The sequence below is a fragment of the Phyllobates terribilis genome, unplaced genomic scaffold, assembly GCF_046119375.1.
Source record: "Phyllobates terribilis strain yellow unplaced genomic scaffold, ASM4611937v1 Scaffold_3__8_contigs__length_932513732, whole genome shotgun sequence".
NCBI classification, from domain to species: domain Eukaryota; kingdom Metazoa; phylum Chordata; class Amphibia; order Anura; family Dendrobatidae; genus Phyllobates; species Phyllobates terribilis.
The window spans coordinates 324,305,722-324,327,146 of NW_027362763.1; the positions used below are offsets into that span (position 1 = coordinate 324,305,722).

Consider the following 21,425-nt stretch of genomic DNA (forward strand, 5'->3'; position numbering starts at 1 on the left):
TACTCGTCCAAGTGTCTGTGGTGAAATGCACCCTGTCACACACAGAGTTTCTCAAAGAAGCGGTGATGTTGTGTGCGACATGCTGGTGGAGCGCAGGCACACCTTTCTTTGAGAAGTAGTGCCGACTGGGCATCTGGTACTGGGGCACTGCGACGGACATAAGGTCTCGAAAATCCTCTGTGTCCACCAGGCGGAAAGGCAGCATTTCTGTAGCCAAGAGCTTGCAGATGGTGAAATTCAACCTCTTAGCTTTCTCATGGCTAGGAGGAAATGGTCTTTTACTTGTCCACATCTGAGGGACCGAGGGCTGGCTATTGTGCTTAGACGGGGTTGATAAGGGTGTCCCCGGCAAACTGCCGGTCTGTGAGGAAGATGCAGGCGGACATGTTAGGTTGCCTTGATCCAAAGGTGGTGCTATCGATGTCGGACAGCGCTCAACACCAGCTGGTGTTACCACCTCCAAAGAAAATGATGACCTGCCAATCACGCTGGCTGTTGCGGGTAAAGAGGTGGCAGGTCTGTGCCCCAAAACAGGTGTGACTGCTGTCCCCCCAGTCACAGAGGATGAAGAGGCCGCGGATGCACAAGATATGGCAGACGGTGGTTGGCCCGGCCGGCTAGGCCGCATTGTAGCACACTGAGCTTCCCACTGCAACTTATGCTTCATGTCCATGTGCCGGTTCATGCATGAAGTACTCAAACTATGTATTTTTTGGCCTCTACTTAGCTTTTGCTGACAAATGTTACAGATAACACGAGTTGGGTCATCTTTATCGATCTGAAAAAATGCCCAGGCTATGCAAGGCTTAGCACCCATGCGACCTGAAGAGCCACCACGACTTGTGGTGAGAGGCAGAGTTGTGTTTGAGGATGCAGTTGTTGACGTGCTTCCAGTACTACGTCTCTGTCCAGGAAGGCGCAACCTGACCTCGTCGTCACTAGCATCTTCCTCCACCTCCTCTGCTGACCTCATCTCTTGGCTGACTGTGGGTTGACAGTAAGTGGGATCTCCAACCTCATCATCATCACCCTGTGCGTTATCACACCCGTCGTCCTCAGAGCCAACCTGTTCCTGCCCTGACAAAAAACTCAAGTTGTCGCTCCAATCAGGTATTTGAGTCTCATCATCGTCTTCCTCATTGTCTCCACCAACAGGAGTTACAGTTTGGGAATGAGGGTCTACATTATGGTCAGAACCTTCTGCGTCTGGTCCTGGATCCGACTCATAAAGATTCTGGGCATCAGTGCAGATCATTTCCTCGTCTGGATTCACAGAAGCGCTGGAGTCGACCTCTGATTCCCAGGCTATAGTACGAGTAAACAGCTCTGCAGACTCAACCATCTGTTCTACCTCATACTCAAACGGGCAGCTGGAGATTTGGGAGCTGTGAGGAAGCAAGTGCGATTGGGGTGACACCTTTGAGGACTGGAGTATTTGTGATGTTGAAGTTGATGTGGAGGAGAGCCCACTTAAAGGAGCACTTGATATCCGTTGAAGCACCTGCTGTTTTTGTGCCTCATCTGGAAATTGTAGCGATTGGCGTGGCCGTAAGAAAGGGATCTTATCACATTGTCCGCTAAAAGAAGTAGACATTTTAGTTTGGCTGGAAGATGGTCTTTCTTCTGCAGATGTTACTGTTGCTTTAACACCTACCCCACGGACACAACCTTTTTTCCCCTTCCCAACACGCCTATTCCCCTTTCCACTAGCAGCAGGCCTTTTTCCACTCATTTTGGTGGTTAACTAATTCACAACTCTGGAGTTGTTTGCACAAAAAAACAATGGATGGGAACCGAGCAGAGCTGAGTGGCCAAACTGTGGTATTTGGCCAAAACTATTGGCTGGGTTAGATGGAGAAAAAAATTATATTCGATTTGCAACCTGATGGAGGTCAGTATAGATGGACTAATAGAACAAGTCCCACACACAGCTAGAAGCCCAAATATTTTTTCAGAGGTAGATGCAGAATAAAAATATATTCAGTTTGCAACCTGATGGAGGTCAGTATAGATGGACTAATAGAGAAAGTCCCACACACTGCTAGAAGGCCAAATATTTTTTCAGAGCTAGATGCAGACAAAAAATTATTTTGAATTTGCAACCTGATGGAGGTCAGTATAGGTGGACTAATAGAACAAGTCCCACACACTGGTAGAAGGCCAAATATTTTTTCAGAGCTAGATGCAGAAAAAAATTATATTCAGTTTGCAACCTGATGGAGGTCAGTATAGATGGACTAATAGAACAAGTCCTACACACAGCTAGAAGCCCAAATATTTTTTCAGAGGTAGATGCAGAAAAAAATTATATTCAGTTTGCAACCTGATGGAGGTCTGTATAGATGGATTAATAGAACAAGTCCCACACACAGCTAGAAGCCCAATATTTTTTCAGAGGTGGATGCAGAAAAAAAATTATTTTTAATTTGCAACCTGATGGAGGTCAGTATAGATGGACTAATAGAGAAAGTCCCACACACTGCTAGAAGCCCAAATATTTTTTCAGAGGTAGATGCAGATAAAAATTATTTTTAATTTGCAACCTGATGGAGGTCAGTATAGGTGGACTAATAGAGAAAGTCCCACACACTGCTAGAAGGCCAAATATTTTTTCAGAGCTAGATGCAGATAAAAATTATTTTTAATTTGCAACCTGATGGAGGTCAGTATAGATGGACTAATAGAGAAAGTCCCACACACTGCTAGAAGGCCAAATATTTTTTCAGAGCTAGATGCAGATAAAAATTATTTTTAATTTGCAACCTGATGGAGGTCAGTATAGATGGACTAATAGAGAAAGTCCCACACACTGCTAGAAGGCCAAATATTTTTTCAGAGCTAGATGCAGAAAAAAATTATATTCAGTTTGCAACCTGATGGAGGTCAGTATAGATGGACTAATAGAACAAGTCCCACACACAGCTAGAAGCCCAAATATTTTTTCAGAGGTAGATGCAGATAAAAATTATTTTTAATTTGCAACCTGATGGAGGTCAGTATAGATGGACTAATAGAGAAAGTCCCACACACTGCTAGAAGGCCAAATATTTTTTCAGAGCTAGATGCAGATAAAAATTATTTTTAATTTGCAACCTGATGGAGGTCAGTATAGATGGACTAATAGAGAAAGTCCCACACACTGCTAGAAGGCCAAATATTTTTTCAGAGCTAGATGCAGATAAAAATTATTTTTAATTTGCAACCTGATGGAGGTCAGTATAGATGGACTAATAGAGAAAGTCCCACACACTACTAGAAGCCCAAATATTTTTTCAGAGCTAGATGCAGAAAAAAATTATATTCAGTTTGCAACCTGATAGAGGTCAGTATAGATGGACAAATAGAACAAGTCCCACACACAGCTAGAAGCCTAAATATTTTTTCAGAGGTAGATGCAGCTAAAAATTATTTTTAATTTGCAACCTGATGGAGGTCAGTATAGATGGACTAATAGAGAAAGTCCTACACACTGCTAGAAGGCCAAATATTTTTTCAGAGCTAGATGCAGATAAAAATTATTTTTAATTTGCAACCTGATGGAGGTCAGTATAGATGGACTAATAGAGAAAGTCCCACACACTGCTAGAAGGCCAACTATTTTTTCAGAGCTAGATGCAGAAAAAAATTATATTCAGTTTGCAACCTGATGGAGGTCTGTATAGATGGATTAATAGAACAAGTCCCACACACAGCTAGAAGCCCAATATTTTTTCAGAGGTAGATGCAGAAAAAAAATATATTCAGTTTGCAACCTGAATGGAGGTCTGTATAGATGGATTAATAGAACAAGTCCCACACACAGCTAGAAGCCCAATATTTTTCCAGAGGTAGATGCAGAAAAAAAATATATTCAGTTTGCAACCTGATGGAGATCAGTATAGATGGACTAATAGAACAAGTCCCACACACAGCTAGAAGCCCAAATATTTTTTCAGAGGTAGATGCAGAAAAAAATTATTTTTAATTTGCAACCTGATGGAGGTCAGTATAGATGGACTAATAGAGAAAGTCCTACACACTGCTAGAAGGCCAAATATTTTTTCAGAGCTAGATGCAGATAAAAATTATTTTTAATTTGCAACCTGATGGAGGTCAGTATAGATGGACTAATAGAGAAAGTCCCACACACTGCTAGAAGGCCAACTATTTTTTCAGAGCTAGATGCAGAAAAAAAATATATTCAGTTTGCAACCTGATGGAGGTCTGTATAGATGGATTAATAGAACAAGTCCCACACACAGCTAGAAGCCCAATATTTTTTCAGAGGTAGATGCAGAAAAAAAATATATTCAGTTTGCAACCTGAATGGAGGTCTGTATAGATGGATTAATAGAACAAGTCCCACACACAGCTAGAAGCCCAATATTTTTTCAGAGGTAGATGCAGAAAAAAAATATATTCAGTTTGCAACCTGATGGAGGTCAGTATAGATGGACTAATAGAGAAAGTCCCACACACTGCTAGAAGGCCAAATATTTTTTCAGAGCTAGATGCAGAAAAAAATATATTCAGTTTGCAACCTGATGGAGGTCAGTATAGATGGACTAATAGAACAAGTCCCACACACAGCTAGAAGCCCAAATATTTTTTCAGAGGTAGATGCAGATAAAAATTATTTTTAATTTGCAACCTGATGGAGGTCAGTATAGATGGACTAATAGAGAAAGTCCCACACACTGCTAGAAGGCCAAATATTTTTTCAGATCTAGATGCAGATAAAAATTATTTTTAATTTGCAACCTGATGGAGGTCAGTATAGATGGACTAATAGAGAAAGTCCCACACACTGCTAGAAGGCCAAATATTTTTTCAGAGCTAGATGCAGAAAAAATTATATTCAGTTTGCAACCTGATGGAGGTCAGTATAGATGGACTAATGGAACAAGTCCCACACACAGCTAGAAGCCCAAATATTTTTTCAGAGGTAGATGCAGAATAAAAATATATTCAGTTTGCAACCTGATGGAGGTCAGTATAGATGGACTAATAGAGAAAGTCCCACACACTGCTAGAAGGCCAAATATTTTTCAGAGCTAGATGCAGACAAAAAATTATTTTGAATTTGCAACCTGATGGAGGTCAGTATAGGTGGACTAATAGAACAAGTCCCACACACTGGTAGAAGGCCAAATATTTTTTCAGAGCTAGATGCAGAAAAAAATTATATTCAGTTTGCAACCTGATGGAGGTCAGTATAGATGGACTAATAGAACAAGTCCTACACACAGCTAGAAGCCCAAATATTTTTTCAGAGGTAGATGCAGAAAAAAATTATATTCAGTTTGCAACCTGATGGAAGTCTGTATAGATGGATTAATAGAACAAGTCCCACACACAGCTAGAAGCCCAATATTTTTTCAGAGGTAGATGCAGAAAAAAAAATATTTTTAATTTGCAACCTGATGGAGGTCAGTATAGATGGACTAATAGAGAAAGTCCCACACACTGCTAGAAGGCCAAATATTTTTTCAGAGCTAGATGCAGAAAAAAAATTATATTCAGTTTGCAACCTGATGGAGATCAGTATAGATGGACTAATAGAACAAGTCCCACACACAGCTAGAAGCCCAAATATTTTTTCAGAGGTAGATGCAGATAAAAATTATTTTTAATTTGCAACCTGATGGAGGTCAGTATAGGTGGACTAATAGAGAAAGTCCCACACACTGCTAGAAGGCCAAATATTTTTTCAGAGCTAGATGCAGATAAAAATTATTTTTAATTTGCAACCTGATGGAGGTCAGTATAGATGGACTAATAGAGAAAGTCCCACACACTGCTAGAAGGCCAAATATTTTTTCAGAGCTAGATGCAGATAAAAATTATTTTTAATTTGCAACCTGATGGAGGTCAGTATAGATGGACTAATAGAGAAAGTCCCACACACTGCTAGAAGGCCAAATATTTTTTCAGAGCTAGATGCAGTAAAAAATTATATTCAGTTTGCAACCTGATGGAGGTCAGTATAGATGGACTAATAGAACAAGTCCCACACACAGCTAGAAGCCCAAATATTTTTTCAGAGGTAGATGCAGATAAAAATTATTTTTAATTTGCAACCTGATGGAGGTCAGTATAGATGGACTAATAGAGAAAGTCCCACACACTGCTAGAAGGCCAAATATTTTTTCAGAGCTAGACGCAGATAAAAATTATTTTTAATTTGCAACCTGATGGAGGTCAGTATAGATGGACTAATAGAGAAAGTCCCACACACTGCTAGAAGGCCAAATATTTTTTCAGAGCCAGATGCAGATAAAAATTATTTTTAATTTGCAACCTGATGGAGGTCAGTATAGATGGACTAATAGAGAAAGTCCCACACACTACTAGAAGCCCAAATATTTTTTCAGAGCTAGATGCAGAAAAAAATTATATTCAGTTTGCAACCTGATAGAGGTCAGTATAGATGGACAAATAGAACAAGTCCCACACACAGCTAGAAGCTCAAATATTTTTTCAGAGGTAGATGCAGATAAAAATTATTTTTAATTTGCAACCTGATGGAGGTCAGTATAGATGGACTAATAGAGAAAGTCCTACACACTGCTAGAAGGCCAAATATTTTTTCAGAGCTAGATGCAGATAAAAATTATTTTTAATTTGCAACCTGATGGAGGTCAGTATAGATGGACTAATAGAGAAATTCCCACACACTGCTAGAAGGCCAACTATTTTTTCAGAGCTAGATGCAGAAAAAAATTATATTCAGTTTGCAACCTGATGGAGGTCTGTATAGATGGATTAATAGAACAAGTCCCACACACAGCTAGAAGCCCAATATTTTTTCAGAGGTAGATGCAGAAAAAAAATATATTCAGTTTGCAACCTGAATGGAGGCCTGTATAGATGGATTAATAGAACAAGTCCCACACACAGCTAGAAGCCCAATATTTTTTCAGAGGTAGATGCAGAAAAAAAATATATTCAGTTTTCAATCTGATGGAGGTCAGTATAGATGGACTAATAGAGAAAGTCCCACACACTGCTAGAAGGCCAAATATTTTTTCAGAGCTAGATGCAGAAAAAAATATATTCAGTTTGCAACCTGATGGAGGTCAGTATAGATGGACTAATAGAACAAGTCCCACACACAGCTAGAAGCCCAAATATTTTTTCAGAGGTAGATGCAGATAAAAATTATTTTTAATTTGCAACCTGATGGAGGTCAGTATAGATGGACTAATAGAGAAAGTCCCACACACTGCTAGAAGGCCAAATATTTTTTCAGATCTAGATGCAGATAAAAATTATTTTTAATTTGCAACCTGATGGAGGTCAGTATAGATGGACTAATAGAGAAAGTCCCACACACTGCTAGAAGGCCAAATATTTTTTCAGAGCTAGATGCAGAAAAAATTATATTCAGTTTGCAACCTGATGGAGGTCAGTATAGATGGACTAATAGAACAAGTCCCACACACAGCTAGAAGCCCAAATATTTTTTCAGAGGTAGATGCAGAATAAAAATATATTCAGTTTGCAACCTGATGGAGGTCAGTATAGATGGACTAATAGAGAAAGTCCCACACACTGCTAGAAGGCCAAATATTTTTCAGAGCTAGATGCAGACAAAAAATTATTTTGAATTTGCAACCTGATGGAGGTCAGTATAGGTGGACTAATAGAACAAGTCCCACACACTGGTAGAAGGCCAAATATTTTTTCAGAGCTAGATGCAGAAAAAAATTATATTCAGTTTGCAACCTGATGGAGGTCAGTATAGATGGACTAATAGAACAAGTCCTACACACAGCTAGAAGCCCAAATATTTTTTCAGAGGTAGATGCAGAAAAAAATTATATTCAGTTTGCAACCTGATGGAGGTCAGTATAGATGGACTAATAGAACAAGTCCCACACACAGCTAGAAGCCGAAATATTTTTTCATAGGTAGATGCAGAATAAAAATATATTCAGTTTGCAACCTGATGGAGGTCAGTATAGATGGACTAATAGAGAAAGTCCCACACACTGCTAGAAGGCCAAATATTTTTTCAGAGCTAGATGCAGATAAAAATTATTTTTAATTTGCAACCTGATGGAGGTCAGTATAGATGGACTAATAGAGAAAGTCCCACACACTGCTAGAAGGCCAAATATTTTTTCAGAGCTAGATGCAGAAAAAAATTATATTCAGTTTGCAACCTGATGGAGGTCAGTATAGATGGACTAATAGAACAAGTCCCACACACAGCTAGAAGCCCAAATATTTTTTCAGAGGTAGATGCAGATAAAAATTATTTTTAATTTGCAACCTGATGGAGGTCAGTATAGATGGACTAATAGAGAAAGTCCCACACACTGCTAGAAGGCCAAATATTTTTTCAGAGCTAGATGCAGATAAAAATTATTTTTAATTTGCAACCTGATGGAGGTCAGTATAGATGGACTAATAGAGAAAGTCCCACACACTACTAGAAGGCCAAATATTTTTTCAGAGCTAGATGCAGAAAAAAATTATATTCGGTTTGCAACCTGATAGAGGTCAGTATAGATGGACAAATAGAACAAGTCCCACACACAGCTAGAAGCCCAAATATTTTTTCAGAGGTAGATGCAGATAAAAATTATTTTTAATTTGCAACCTGATGGAGGTCAGTATAGATGGACTAATAGAGAAAGTCCTACACACTGCTAGAAGGCCAAATATTTTTTCAGAGCTAGATGCAGATAAAAATTATTTTTAATTTGCAACCTGATGGAGGTCAGTATAGATGGACTAATAGAGAAAGTCCCACACACTGCTAGAAGGCCAACTATTTTTTCAGAGCTAGATGCAGAAAAAAATTATATTCAGTTTGCAACCTGATGGAGGTCTGTATAGATGGATTAATAGAACAAGTCTCACACACAGCTAGAAGCCCAATATTTTTTCAGAGGTAGATGCAGAAAAAATATATATTCAGTTTGCAACCTGAATGGAGGTCTGTATAGATGGATTAATAGAACAAGTCCCACACACAGCTAGAAGCCCAATATTTTTTCAGAGGTAGATGCAGAAAAAAAATATATTCAGTTTGCAACCTGATGGAGGTCAGTATAGATGTACTAACAGAGAAAGTCCCACACACTGCTAGAAGGCCAAATATTTTTTCAGAGCTAGATGCAGAAAAAAATATATTCAGTTTGCAACCTGATGGAGGTCAGTATAGATGGACTAATAGAACAAGTCCCACACACAGCTAGAAGCCCAAATATTTTTTCAGAGGTAGATGCAGATAAAAATTATTTTTAATTTGCAACCTGATGGAGGTCAGTATAGATGGACTAATAGAGAAAGTCCCACACACTGCTAGAAGGCCAAATATTTTTTCAGATCTAGATGCAGATAAAAATTATTTTTAATTTGCAACCTGATGGAGGTCAGTATAGATGGACTAATAGAACAAGTCCCACACACTGCTAGAAGCCCAAATATTTTTTCAGAGCTAGATGCAGAAAAAAATTATATTCAATTTGCAACCTGATGGAGGTCAGTATAGATGGACTAATAGAATGATGCTATGCCCAAAAGATTTTACTTCACTAGGTGCAGTAAAAAAATTGGTATTCTATACACAGGTGGTATATCTTGCAACACAGATAGGCTACTCCACTGACTAACACACTCTGCAATAGGCCAAAAAGGATTAGCTTTGCTAGATTCAGCCAAATGCTTTGAAAAAAACTTGCACAGCACTGGCACAGACCTGCCTGGCAAAAACTGATAGGAACTGATGTAACCTAGTCCTGAAAAGGACTGCAATTACAATTAGTCTTTACTCCCACAATCTATCTATTTAAGAGCACAGACCTGCCTGATAAAAGTCGTAGGAAATGCTGTAACCTAGTCCTTAAAAGGACTGCAATCACAACTATTCCCTACTCCCAAGCTATCTGTAGATTTGTGCGAAAATTGGCTTGAAATTAACAAGGTATAGCGCACACAGCAACAGCGGTGCCGTCTAACACGCAGCTGCAGCAGTGAGAAAATGGTGGCGATGGGGAAAATGGCTTGGTCTTATAGGGCAAGGACATGTGACATACACTGCCAATAACACATGCCCTTGCTTGTGTGAAAAACATCAGTTCGCTCCGTGTGTGCGCTGCTGATAGGCTGACAGACTGCACCTCCCCACTGCAAATGCGGGAAAGAGAAAAAAAAATGGAGATCTTCATTATTCCTGCAGAGATCCATCCCCTGCCCCTCCCCCCACCCCGCTGTACACTCAAACTGCGTATTAACATTAATTTTCATCATTACTGAGAAAAAATCCAGTTATGATTTTGGTGCACGAACAGTTATCGAACATAACCTCGAACAGCCGAATTTTTCTCAAATCGTTCGTGTTCGCCGAACGGCTCGAACACCCGTCCAAAACAGCTCGAATTTGAGATTGGCGAACAGTTTGAGTAGAACAACGCTCATCTCTACTCACCTGATCTTTGTCTTGATGTCCAGACATCTAGGATATCGTAGCTGTCTCCACAGCAACACCCTTGGATGAATGACTCACAATGATATAGCTGTCTGTTCATCATTAATCTTTGTTATTTTTGATAATTGCTTTACTGATATTTTTTATTCCTTATATTTATATTTTCTTTCTTCCCCTCCTTCCCTTATCTTTATTATTTTCTCTATATAGTTTTTTCATCATTCATTTTTCTTTAACTATAGTGGTCTTTTATCCACTACAGCGATTACTCTATGTTCCTATTCATTATGTCGCTAACTTTATGGAAGTCGATGCATGGAGTTGGGGCTCATTGCATTGTGACACAGGGAAGGGCTATGGGATGTTGCTGTGCGCATGCGCTGGGTGGCTCGTGCTCCGCGTCCTCACGTCATCTGTCTCCATGGCGTCGGCGCGCCGCCCGGATGTGGTCCTAGAGACACTTACGGGTTGTGCCCGCGTCATGATGGGTGGTGCGGGGCCGCGGTGGGCGGTGATTATCCAGGCGCATGCGCCGTTTACACCATCCCATTGTCGGCCATCTTCATTTATCACATGACAACACATGTGATGCCTCTGAGGGGGCGGAGAGATATATATTTAAAAAGGTCCTTGTGCTTCTCTGATTTACGCCTCTTGAAAAAGCACCCGCGAAACGCGTGTCGAGGCAGTCCTCCCCGACAGACACCTGCCCTCCTGTGGTCCCCTTTCTACATGTGACACTATCTTGGGGTGAGTCACCATTGTCCTGCAAATGAGATGCACTATGGCAACTGACTAATATAACAGGACTGTGATAGACGGGATCCCCATATACTTAGTGGTATATTGATATGTCCATGTACACTACCTCTTCCTGCCCCAGTTTATCTTTCTTTTCTGTCCCTATTGCTTTCTCATTTATACTTAATACTTATTACATTTCCTCCATTCTAGGAGTATGTGTGTGCAATATTTGTATGTTTCAGGCTATTTATGTATTTCTTTGAATACATTTATATTACCCTTCTTTTGGGCTAAAGATTAAGTGGGGTTTTTTGATCTGCATGTCTGCACTTTACATTACGTATTCTGCCATTAATAAATGGCGTTTTATATGAATTATTAATAAAGCTTTTTCATGCCAATGTGCTCATTTCTCCTCCTGTTTATATACATTTTGTACAAGCTGGCAACACGGATATGGGGTGTGAGTGGTATCTCCTCCTCACCGCCTTTCCGTGAATCTCAATATGTGGGCTAGTGTGTTTCTCATGGTAAGCAGTTTTCAGAATATTGTGTAGCTAGGGGCTGGTGAGCTGGATGGCTGACTTAACCAAACTCTTCACAGAGAAGGCAGACATGATTCATTGTGTACCCAGTGATAATATGATCGGTAATATACTCTCACCATCAACATTAGAGAATCCTAACAGTATGCTCTGTGCGCAGTGAGAATTTAGAAGTCTGCAGTAACATAGAATGACTGCAGACTCATCACAAACTTGGAAAACCCCTTTAATGCTCCTGACATAAATAAAAACATATTATCCCTTAACTTGTCAGACGTTACAGCACTTTATTAACATAGCCATGTATCACGTAATCTTACAAGTTATGGATTGTTACAAGTGTACAGAATCAAAACCAATAACAGCGCAATAATCCACCACCCGAACCACCAGCAATACAGAACTACATCACTAGAACCCCCATCAATACAGAAACACAGCATCACAACCCTCATCAATACAGAAATTTATCATCAGAACTATCAGCAGTGCAGAATTATTTCCGTAGAACCCCCATCCATTCAGAAACACAGACAAGAAACCCTCATCAGTACAGGAATACATTACAAGAAAAGCCATCAGTGCATGAATACGCCACTATGACGACCATAAATACATAAATTCAGCACCAGCACCACCATCAGTACATGGTACATCAATTGTAATGTCAGGTCAGACCCATATACATTTGTATTGTATGAAGCTACAACTTCCAATACATCCTTAACAATGGTAAGAAGATATTGGGAGTTGTTGATATCAGTCATCATAAGACTGCGGATTATACAGGAACCACAGTACTGATGAGAATCAGTCTGAATCACAAATAAATATTTACATCCAGGTAGCTCATAGATGACATTGTCTCTAATTGGAGTTGTTCTCTTTCTTTTCTTCATCTTGTCCCGATGCCATGGTGACTTTCCACAGCCACAGCTCACCTCTGCAGACTTCGATCCTCTCCTGTCTTATGCAGCACATCCCCACATAATACAAAATAGCAGTGTCATTATAATGCTACTGAATAAAATATCTGCCCTACGCTGTGCCCTTGAATAAATAATTGCACCTCATTGCATTCCCTGCTCAAAATATAGCCCACACACTGTCCTTCTTATGGTAAATACCCTCCATACTGCCCTCTCCTTCCCATACTGGGCCCCATCTTTCCTCTGTCCTCTCACACAGTGTCCACCTATACTGCCCTATTTTGTGCTTTCTCATCACACTCCCCCTCCTCTGCATACTGTCCCCTCCTTCTTTTGGCCTCACACTGTCCAGCCATGCTGCCCCCTCTGTATACTACCCCTCCACTAACTAGTTTTTATTCTCTGTCCCCTCACATTTTTCTCATCCCATACTGTCTCCTCATACTATTTCCCTCAATAGTCTTATGACACATCCCCCACTTCCCATACTGTTTCCACACTCATCCCCCCTACTCTCATATTGTCCGAACCCATCTCTCCCTCTTATTCCCCATACTATGTCCACACCCATCCCCGTTCCTCCTACTGTGTTCCCATACATTCCATCCCCGCATTCCCCATACTGTGTCCACATCAAACCCACCCCTTCGCTCCCCATACTGTGCTCAAATTGCTCCCCCCTCGCTTCCCATACTGTGTCCGTGGCTATCCACCCCTCGCTCCTCATACTGTGTCCTCAAATTTGCCCTTCTCACTCCCTATACTGTGTGCGCACCCATCATGCTTCCTCACTCCTCATACTGTGTATGCACTCATCTACCTCATCTGCTCCCTGTGCTGTGTCCACATCCATCCCGCCCCTTTGCTCCCCATACTGTATCTGCGCTAATCCCCCCTTTATCACAATACTGTCCTCAAATTTCTCCCCTCGTTTTCTCCCATACTGTGTCCACATACACAAACCCTCTCACTCCCCATACTGTGTCTTCAAAATTCTTCCCCTATATGCTCCCTATACTATGTCCACACCCATCCCGCCCCTTTGCTCCCCATACTGTATCCACACCCATCCCCATCACTCCCCATACTGTCCTCAAAATTTCTCACAACGTTTGCTCCCATAGTGAGTCCACATATATGCCCCCCACACTCCCCATACTGTGTCTGCAACCATCCTACCTCACTCCAGATACTGTGTCCGCAAACATTTCCCCCACCTTCTCTCTCCATACTGTTTACTCAAATGTCTTCCCCCTTCCCCTATTTATGAAAAACTTTTGTGTCTTCAGCTCTATCAAAGCATTTACCACATCAAACTTCTGACAACTATGTGGCACCAAAGAATGACATCAGCAGCATGATCACATGACCTGATCACACTGCTGACTTCGCCCTGATGCGGTCAGGGCTTCAATTGTACTCGCACCTGAAAGACACGAGTACAATTGATCACTGAGAGCCGGCACACTTGACAGCCGACTCAGAATAACCAACTCCCACTACGTAAGTTGCAAAATGCTGCTGGAGAGAAACCTTGGACCACTGCATCATGCCCCGCTTGCCTCCCCTGGATGCACACCTGCTCTCCCTATGTGTGTGCATAGAGAGGCTTGTCAACAATAAGGGATTTGGGTGGGAGAAGATCCACAGGACCTGACTTGTCATTCAAAACTAGTCATTTGAGACACATAGTCCTTTGTCGACTCATCAAAGTATGTTTTCTTAGAACCACCACAGTGTTTCAGAGAAAAACATACACAACCGTAATAATGCAGCCTGTCTGATTCATGCTGCACAACTAGAGACAGCATGAATCTCATGTCAGATTTTTTTTTAAAGATCTAAAAGGTATATATTTTCTAGGTGAAAAACATGTTTGATTGCTGCTCTACCTCATAAAAAGTTATTTTATAGTCCTTAATAGTTACGGTAAAGGTAGTTGAGAGCCAGAACAGAATTAGATCAACATTAAAAAACAATAAAACGTGCCATGGAGGGACATGAAACACCAAACGTGTTTCGGACAGTGATGTGATGTCCTTTTTCATAGGTATGTCTAAGACAATGGACATCGCTGTCTTAAACGCATCAGGTGTTTCATGTCCCCCCATGGTGTGTTTTATTGTTTTTAATGTAAGTATTGAATTTTATTAGTTCCGGTGCTGGATATCAGCTCCTTTTACTCTGTCTACTTACTCGTGGATGGTGGACTGCTAGGATCTTATGGTGATCAAACAAAAGCTCAGTAGAATCTGTAGTTCTAGATGCTGTGTCCGAAATAAGGATGCTAAAATGTGTCTATATTACTTGCCTGAAAGTGGCCTTAGAGTCAAAATATTTTCACATCTGCATAAAATGTTTCCATTAATTTCTATATAGACTGGCACTTTGACAGAAGACATCTTGGATTTGTATGGTGTTCTTCCTTGTGAGAAAAGCTGGTAAGTTTTAGTCAGTAGATCAACTATAAAGTGTATTTCTACCAGGAGCGAAACAAGCTCAGTGGCCATTGCAATCATTCAATCATTCAATGGCAAAGCAATTGCTATTTTTTTTAATCAATAAATTGTGCTATCCTTCTTTAAATGAGCCCCAAGGGACCCCATATTCTGCCAAACCCTTGCTCTCACAATGGTGTCTGCTATGTTTTTACTATTTTTTAAACCACTCACTTCTTTTTTTTCTAGAAAATCTTACATTTAAAATGAATATTAGTTAAATAATGTTATATGCTTCAATATACATTTTTAGTTTTCAGGATATGACAGTTTTCACTTCTTCTGATGATCTATGCTGGTGTCCAATACTTCAAGCAATGACAAGTTGCCACTCACTTATCACTTTGGATGGAGAATTACTAGGAGATCCATTGGACTTGAAGATGTTTGATGGAACAGGTTGGGTAAGTCACATGTCAAAAAAAAGTTTATATGTTAACATTTTATAAGAATATACCATTCTACTATACATTCTGCTATATTTATATACACCCATATACATCTCAAATTCCAAAAAAGTTGGGACACTGTGTAATATGTAAAGAAAACAAGAATGCAATGATTTAGAAATTTCTTATTGCCATATATTATTTACAAAGGAACATAAAAAAATCAGAAGTTTAAAGCTAGACATTTTTTCTTTTCATTTGAAAAAACTTAAAACATTTAGAAATTGATGGCAACAATACATCTCAACAAAGTTGTGACAGAGTTAACAAAAGGCTGGAAAAGTAAGTAGTACTAATGGAAAACAGCTGAAAGGTCAATTTACTTAGATAAGTTACACGACTGTATATACTACAGCATGTTGGAGAGGCAGAGATGGTCAGAAGTTCACCAATCTTTGAAAACTGTGTCTAAAACAGACAGACTGACTCAGGCATAAATGGCTCTGATAGTAATAACCCTTCATTAATAAATCTGAACTTAATATTTTGAACAGGAACTTGAAGAATACAATGTAAAAGTCAGAGAAAATGACCCATGTAATCGCTGTACACTGGTGAAACCTGGACCTACTGCTGCAAAGGTAAGTTAATTGTATTTCCCTAATGTTATTTTTCAGCATGAAAAAAGTTTAACACGTTAAATGTGTTCCTGATTATGTTTTTAATCTTTAATATCATGAGTATTAAAGTTATGGTTCAACTTTTAAAAGTAATGACAAAAGCAGCAGAGCCTGGTATAAAAAAAAAATAAAAAAATAGACTCCTTATCTATCAGCGCCCAGGTTTCCCTCCGTGAACCTGTACATTGTATTAAACAAATCGCTATGTGACCACCTCAGCCAAACATTTTTCACTTCTGTGACCAGTGATTGGCTGCAGAAGTCACATGCTAATCACCAACAAAAAAACAGACCCAGATAGCACTAGAAAGTAAGTGGAGGATCTGTAAATTAATATATATATTTTTATTTTACACCATGTTGGGCTGCTTAGGATTTTTTATTGCATTTAAAGTGTAATAATGAACATTAATATTAAATACATTTTAAGGACTAAGCCTATTTTGGCCTTAAAGAGTACCAATCATCTATAAAACAGCCCACTGGCATATCAGTACCAACCCAGAGAGACAATTATATCCTCTGTCATTGATGGTAGTTATCTGGAAGTTGTGATGCTGTGCATGTATTCTCTCTTTCTCCTCTATCTTCTCTGTCATTGACTCAGCTCACTTTCAAATAACTGAGGCCAGTTTACCGCTAAACACATTAAAATGAGTTTCATACACTCCTTGGAGACCTCAGAGCGTTAGACACATATTTTCAGAACAGTTAAACTAACAACAATTTGCAGCAAATTTATTTGGCGTAAATTGAATTTGTGGTCAATTTTGACAAATCTGAAGAATTCGAATTTAAAAAGTTTTGATCATTGTTTTTCTTGTCCTATAGACCCTAACAAGGAATTATTATGGGCATATTTTTAATGAAAGCAAATTAGTAAAAACTACTAATTGCAGCTGCCCACTGTTTAAGTAAACATAGAGACCAGCCACATACAGGTGATAAGTACTCTTTAACTACTTTCCACAAATGAGCATAATTCTGGTATGTCTAGAATGCAGGGAAAATCCCATAATCAGACATACAGTTACCTCTGATGAATGGCACAAGCATAGGTGTTGTGCCCATGCTATCTGAAGCAGTAACCGGCTGTTCTACAAATATATATGCACACATGGACAAAATGGTCGGCACTCCTCTGTAAAGGTAAGAAGAACCCACAATGATCACTGAAATACTGTAACTTGAAACTGATAAAAGACATTTTAAAGTTAAACTTACAGAATATCAACTAATATCAGACAATGCTATTTAATTGTATTTCAACAGAAAATGAAAAAAAAAAACGAATGAAAATGGGCTGGGCAAAAATTATGTTAGTCTTTAACTTAATATTTAGTTTCACAACCTTTGAGGCAATCACTGCAAGCAAATGATTTCTGTAACTCTCAATGAGACTTCTGCACCTGTCCACAGGTATTTTGGCCTACTTCTCATGAGCAAACTGCTCCAGTTGTCTCAGGTGTGAAGGAGTCTTCTCCAGACTGCATGATTCAGCTCCTTCAACACATATTCTATAGGAATTAGATCAGGGCCCATAGAAGGCCACTTCAGAATAGTCAATTGCTTTGCTGTTAGCCAGTTTTGGATATTTTAGCAGTGTGTTTTGGGTTATTATCCTTTTGAAGGACCCCTGACCTGCGACTCAGACCAAGCTTTCTAACACTGGGCAGCACATTTCACTCTGAAATGCCTTGATTGGCTTGAGACTTCATTGTAACCTACACAGATTCAAGACACCCTGTTCCAGATGCAGCAAAGCAGTACCAAGACATACAGTGGGTACGGAAAATATTCAGACCCCTTTACATTTTTCACTCTTTGTTTCATTGCAGCCATTTGGTAAATTCTAAAAAGTTCATTTTTTTTCTCATTAAAGTACACTCTGCACTCCATCTTGACTGAAAAAAAAAACAGAAATGTCGAAATTTTTGCAAATTTATTAAAAAAGAAAAACTGAAATATCACATGGTCACAAGTATTCAGACCCTTTGCTCAGACACTCATATTTAAGTCACATGCTGTCCATTTCCTTGTGATCCTCCTTGAGATGGTTCTACTCATTCATTGGAGTCCAACTGTGTTTAATTAAACTGATAGGACTTGATTTGGAAAGGTACACACCTGTCTATATAAGACCTCACAGCTCACAATGCATGTCAGACAAGCAAATGAGAATCATGAGCTCAAAGGAACTGCCCAAAGAGCTAAGAGACAAAATTGTGGCAAGGCACAGATCTGGCCAAGGTTATTAAATAATTTCTGCATCACTCAAGGCTCATACGAGCACAGTGGCCTCCATAATCCTTAAATGGAAGAAGTTTGGGACCACCAGAAGTCTTCCTAGACCTGGCCGTCCAGCCAAACTGAGTAATTGTAGGAGAAGAGCCTTGGTGAAAGAGGTAAAGGAAAACCCCAAAATCACTGTGGATGAGCTCCAGAGATGCAGTACGGAGATGGGAGAAAGTTCCACAAAGTCAACTATCACTGCAGCCCTCCACCAGTCGGGCCTTTATGGCAAAGTGGCCCGACGGAAGCCTCTCCCCAATGCAGACATATGAAAGCCTGCATAGAGTTTGCTCAAAAACACATGAAGGACTCCCAGACTATGAGAAATAAGATTTTCTGGTCAGATGAGACAAAGATAGAACTTTTTGGTGATAATTTTAAGCGGTATGTGTGGAGGAAACTAGGCACTGCTCATCACCTGCCCAATATAATTCCAACAGTGAAACATGGTGGTGGCAGCATCGTGCTATGGGGTGTTTTTCAGCTGCAGGGACAGGATGACTGGTTGCAATTGAAGGAAACATGAATGTTGCCAAGTACAGAGATATCCTGGATGAAAACCTCTTCCAGAGTGCTCTGGACCTCAGACTTGGCCGAAGGTTCACCTTCCAACAAGACAATGACCCTAAACACACAGCTAAAATAGCAAAGGAGTGGCTTCAGAACAACTTTGTGACCATTCTTGACTGGCCCAGCCAGAGCCCTAACCTAAACCCAATTGAGCATCCCTGGAGAGATCTGAAAATGGCTGTCCACCAACGTTCACCATCCATCCTGACGGAACTGGAGAGGATCTGCAAAGAAGAATGGCAGAGGATCCCCAAATACAGGTGTGAAAAACTTGTTGCATCATTCCCAAGAAGACTCAAGGCTATTGTAGCTCAAAAGTGTGCTTCTACTCAATGCTGAGCAAATGGTCTGAATACTTATGACCATGTGATATTTCAGTTGTTCTTTTTTATAAATTTGTAAAAATGTCTCCATTTCTGTATTTTTTCAGGCAAGATGGGGTGCAGAGTGTACTGTAATGAGAAAAAAAATGAACTTTTTAGAATTTACCAAATGGCTGCAATGAAACAAAGAGTGAAAAATTTAAAGGGGTCTGAATACTTTCCGCACTCACTGTAACTGAGCCTCCTCCATGTTTCACAGCAGGTACACTGTTCTCTTCTGTGTGTGCTTCATTTTTGCATCTGTGAACAAAGGTGATGTGATTTGCCAAAAAATCTCCAGTTTGTCTCATCTGTCCAAAGGACATTCTCCCAGAAGATGTGACTTATCAATATGCATTTTGTCAAATTCCAGTCTCGCTTTTTTATGATTTGCTTTCAACAGTGGATTCATCCTCGATCACTAATGCACTTTGATTTTTGAGTTCACTTCTAATCTCTTTCAAAATTGTTCTTGGCTTTTTGGTAATCATTTGTATTATCCGTCTGTTCAATTTGTCATCAATTTTCCTCTTGCGGCTACATCCAGGGTGGTTGCCTATAGTCTGATGGACCTTAAACTTCTGAATAATATTTGCAGCTGTAGTAACAGGAACATCAAGCTTTTCCAAATGGTCTTATGTTCTTTACCTTTAACACATTTGTCTATAATGTTCTTTCTAATATCCTGAGGAAGCTCTCTCCTTAAGCTTAGCTTTATATGAAACAGCACAGTGACTACATTTCACCCTAAAAATATGCAAACTGATTGATTACAAGTTTGTAGACACCTAATGATGATTCATCCAGTCATTTCTCTTTCAATTTTGTGAGAGAGGACACTGAGCTGTGAATACACATCTTTACAGGTATGTAGCATATAAGCTATGCTTTTCTTCTCAAATTATTCAATTCTGTTCTTTAGATTGCATATTTTAAAGTCATTTTTTGATTACTGTGTCATGATGTAAGCTAATGTGTGCCAGTCTAAAGGTACCCTTAGGCTTGTGTAGACTGAATGTTTGTCTAGGAGGGGATATATTCTCACTGATGTGATATATTGATTGCATGGATGAGCATTGAGTACAGATTTGAACAGGGTCTGTTTTAGGGTCCCATCACACATACAGAGATGCACGCTGCGATTGCGATCCTGCAACGTCACAAATGCGAGGCTCCAGCATTGCAAGCGTAGCGGTCACACTGCACTTTCTTCATTGCTGGTAGAGTGATGGGGCCCTTACTGTAGTATATAAGCTCTTTTTTTGTGAAACTGGTTATAGATTTTTTTCTCTTTTATTGTTATTTATTTCTATAGTTCGTTTTTTTCATTATTTTTCATTTGTTGTTTTATAAAATATGTTAACACAAAGTTATATTTAGTTAGATTTCTTATTATAGTAATAGAAATCTAAAGCATGTTTGTTATTTGTGTGCAGAATGCTATAAAGCGAACATAATTGCAAACAGCCCGTGTAACCTTTTTCTGAAAAAATTTTCATTTGTTTATGATCAACCATGTTCACATACAGTTTAATAATGAAATAGGTATTCAAATAAAACACTTACAGTAGCTAAAATCAACATTTTTTATAGGTCGGGTCATATTGACCCGAAACAGTACAAGTGTATAGTAAATGCGATCAGAACAGCAGGGTTAAATGAATGAAATGTGTTAATGTACCATTATTGCTTATAAACAGCATTTTATATATTGAATTTGCTATAAGCAGTACAAGATAATTAAATTCTCGTTCATTAATAACAGTTTCTCAAATTCTTATATCTGCATCAAGTAGACACCAGTGGAAGGAATTCTTATTCTGCACCAGTTCCCATTCTCCTCCACTTCACAGCGCATGTCTGTCATTGCCCAGGTCATTGGAGAGAGTAATATGACACTGTTCATGAAAGGGGCACCTGAAATGGTAGTGTGCTTTTGCAAACCAGAAACAGGTAACTACAAAGCAAGTATAGTAAAGTTAGAATAGCTATGATG

The 21,425-nt window shown here is 39.4% G+C and overlaps 1 protein-coding gene across 4 annotated transcripts in view; it reads left to right on the forward strand.

Moving 5' to 3' along the window:
- Positions 1 to 21,425, forward strand: part of LOC141259324 (probable cation-transporting ATPase 13A5) — a 749,831-nt gene that overhangs the window by 455,841 nt on the left and 272,565 nt on the right. For all 4 annotated transcript variants that reach the window (XM_073675084.1, XM_073675083.1, XM_073675085.1 and 1 more), the window contains 4 exons: positions 15,018 to 15,079; positions 15,390 to 15,540; positions 16,080 to 16,166; positions 21,226 to 21,382. In XM_073675084.1, the coding sequence (XP_073531185.1) occupies positions 15,018 to 15,079; positions 15,390 to 15,540; positions 16,080 to 16,166; positions 21,226 to 21,382 (457 nt within the window). The remainder of the gene's footprint in view (positions 1 to 15,017; positions 15,080 to 15,389; positions 15,541 to 16,079; positions 16,167 to 21,225; positions 21,383 to 21,425) is intronic.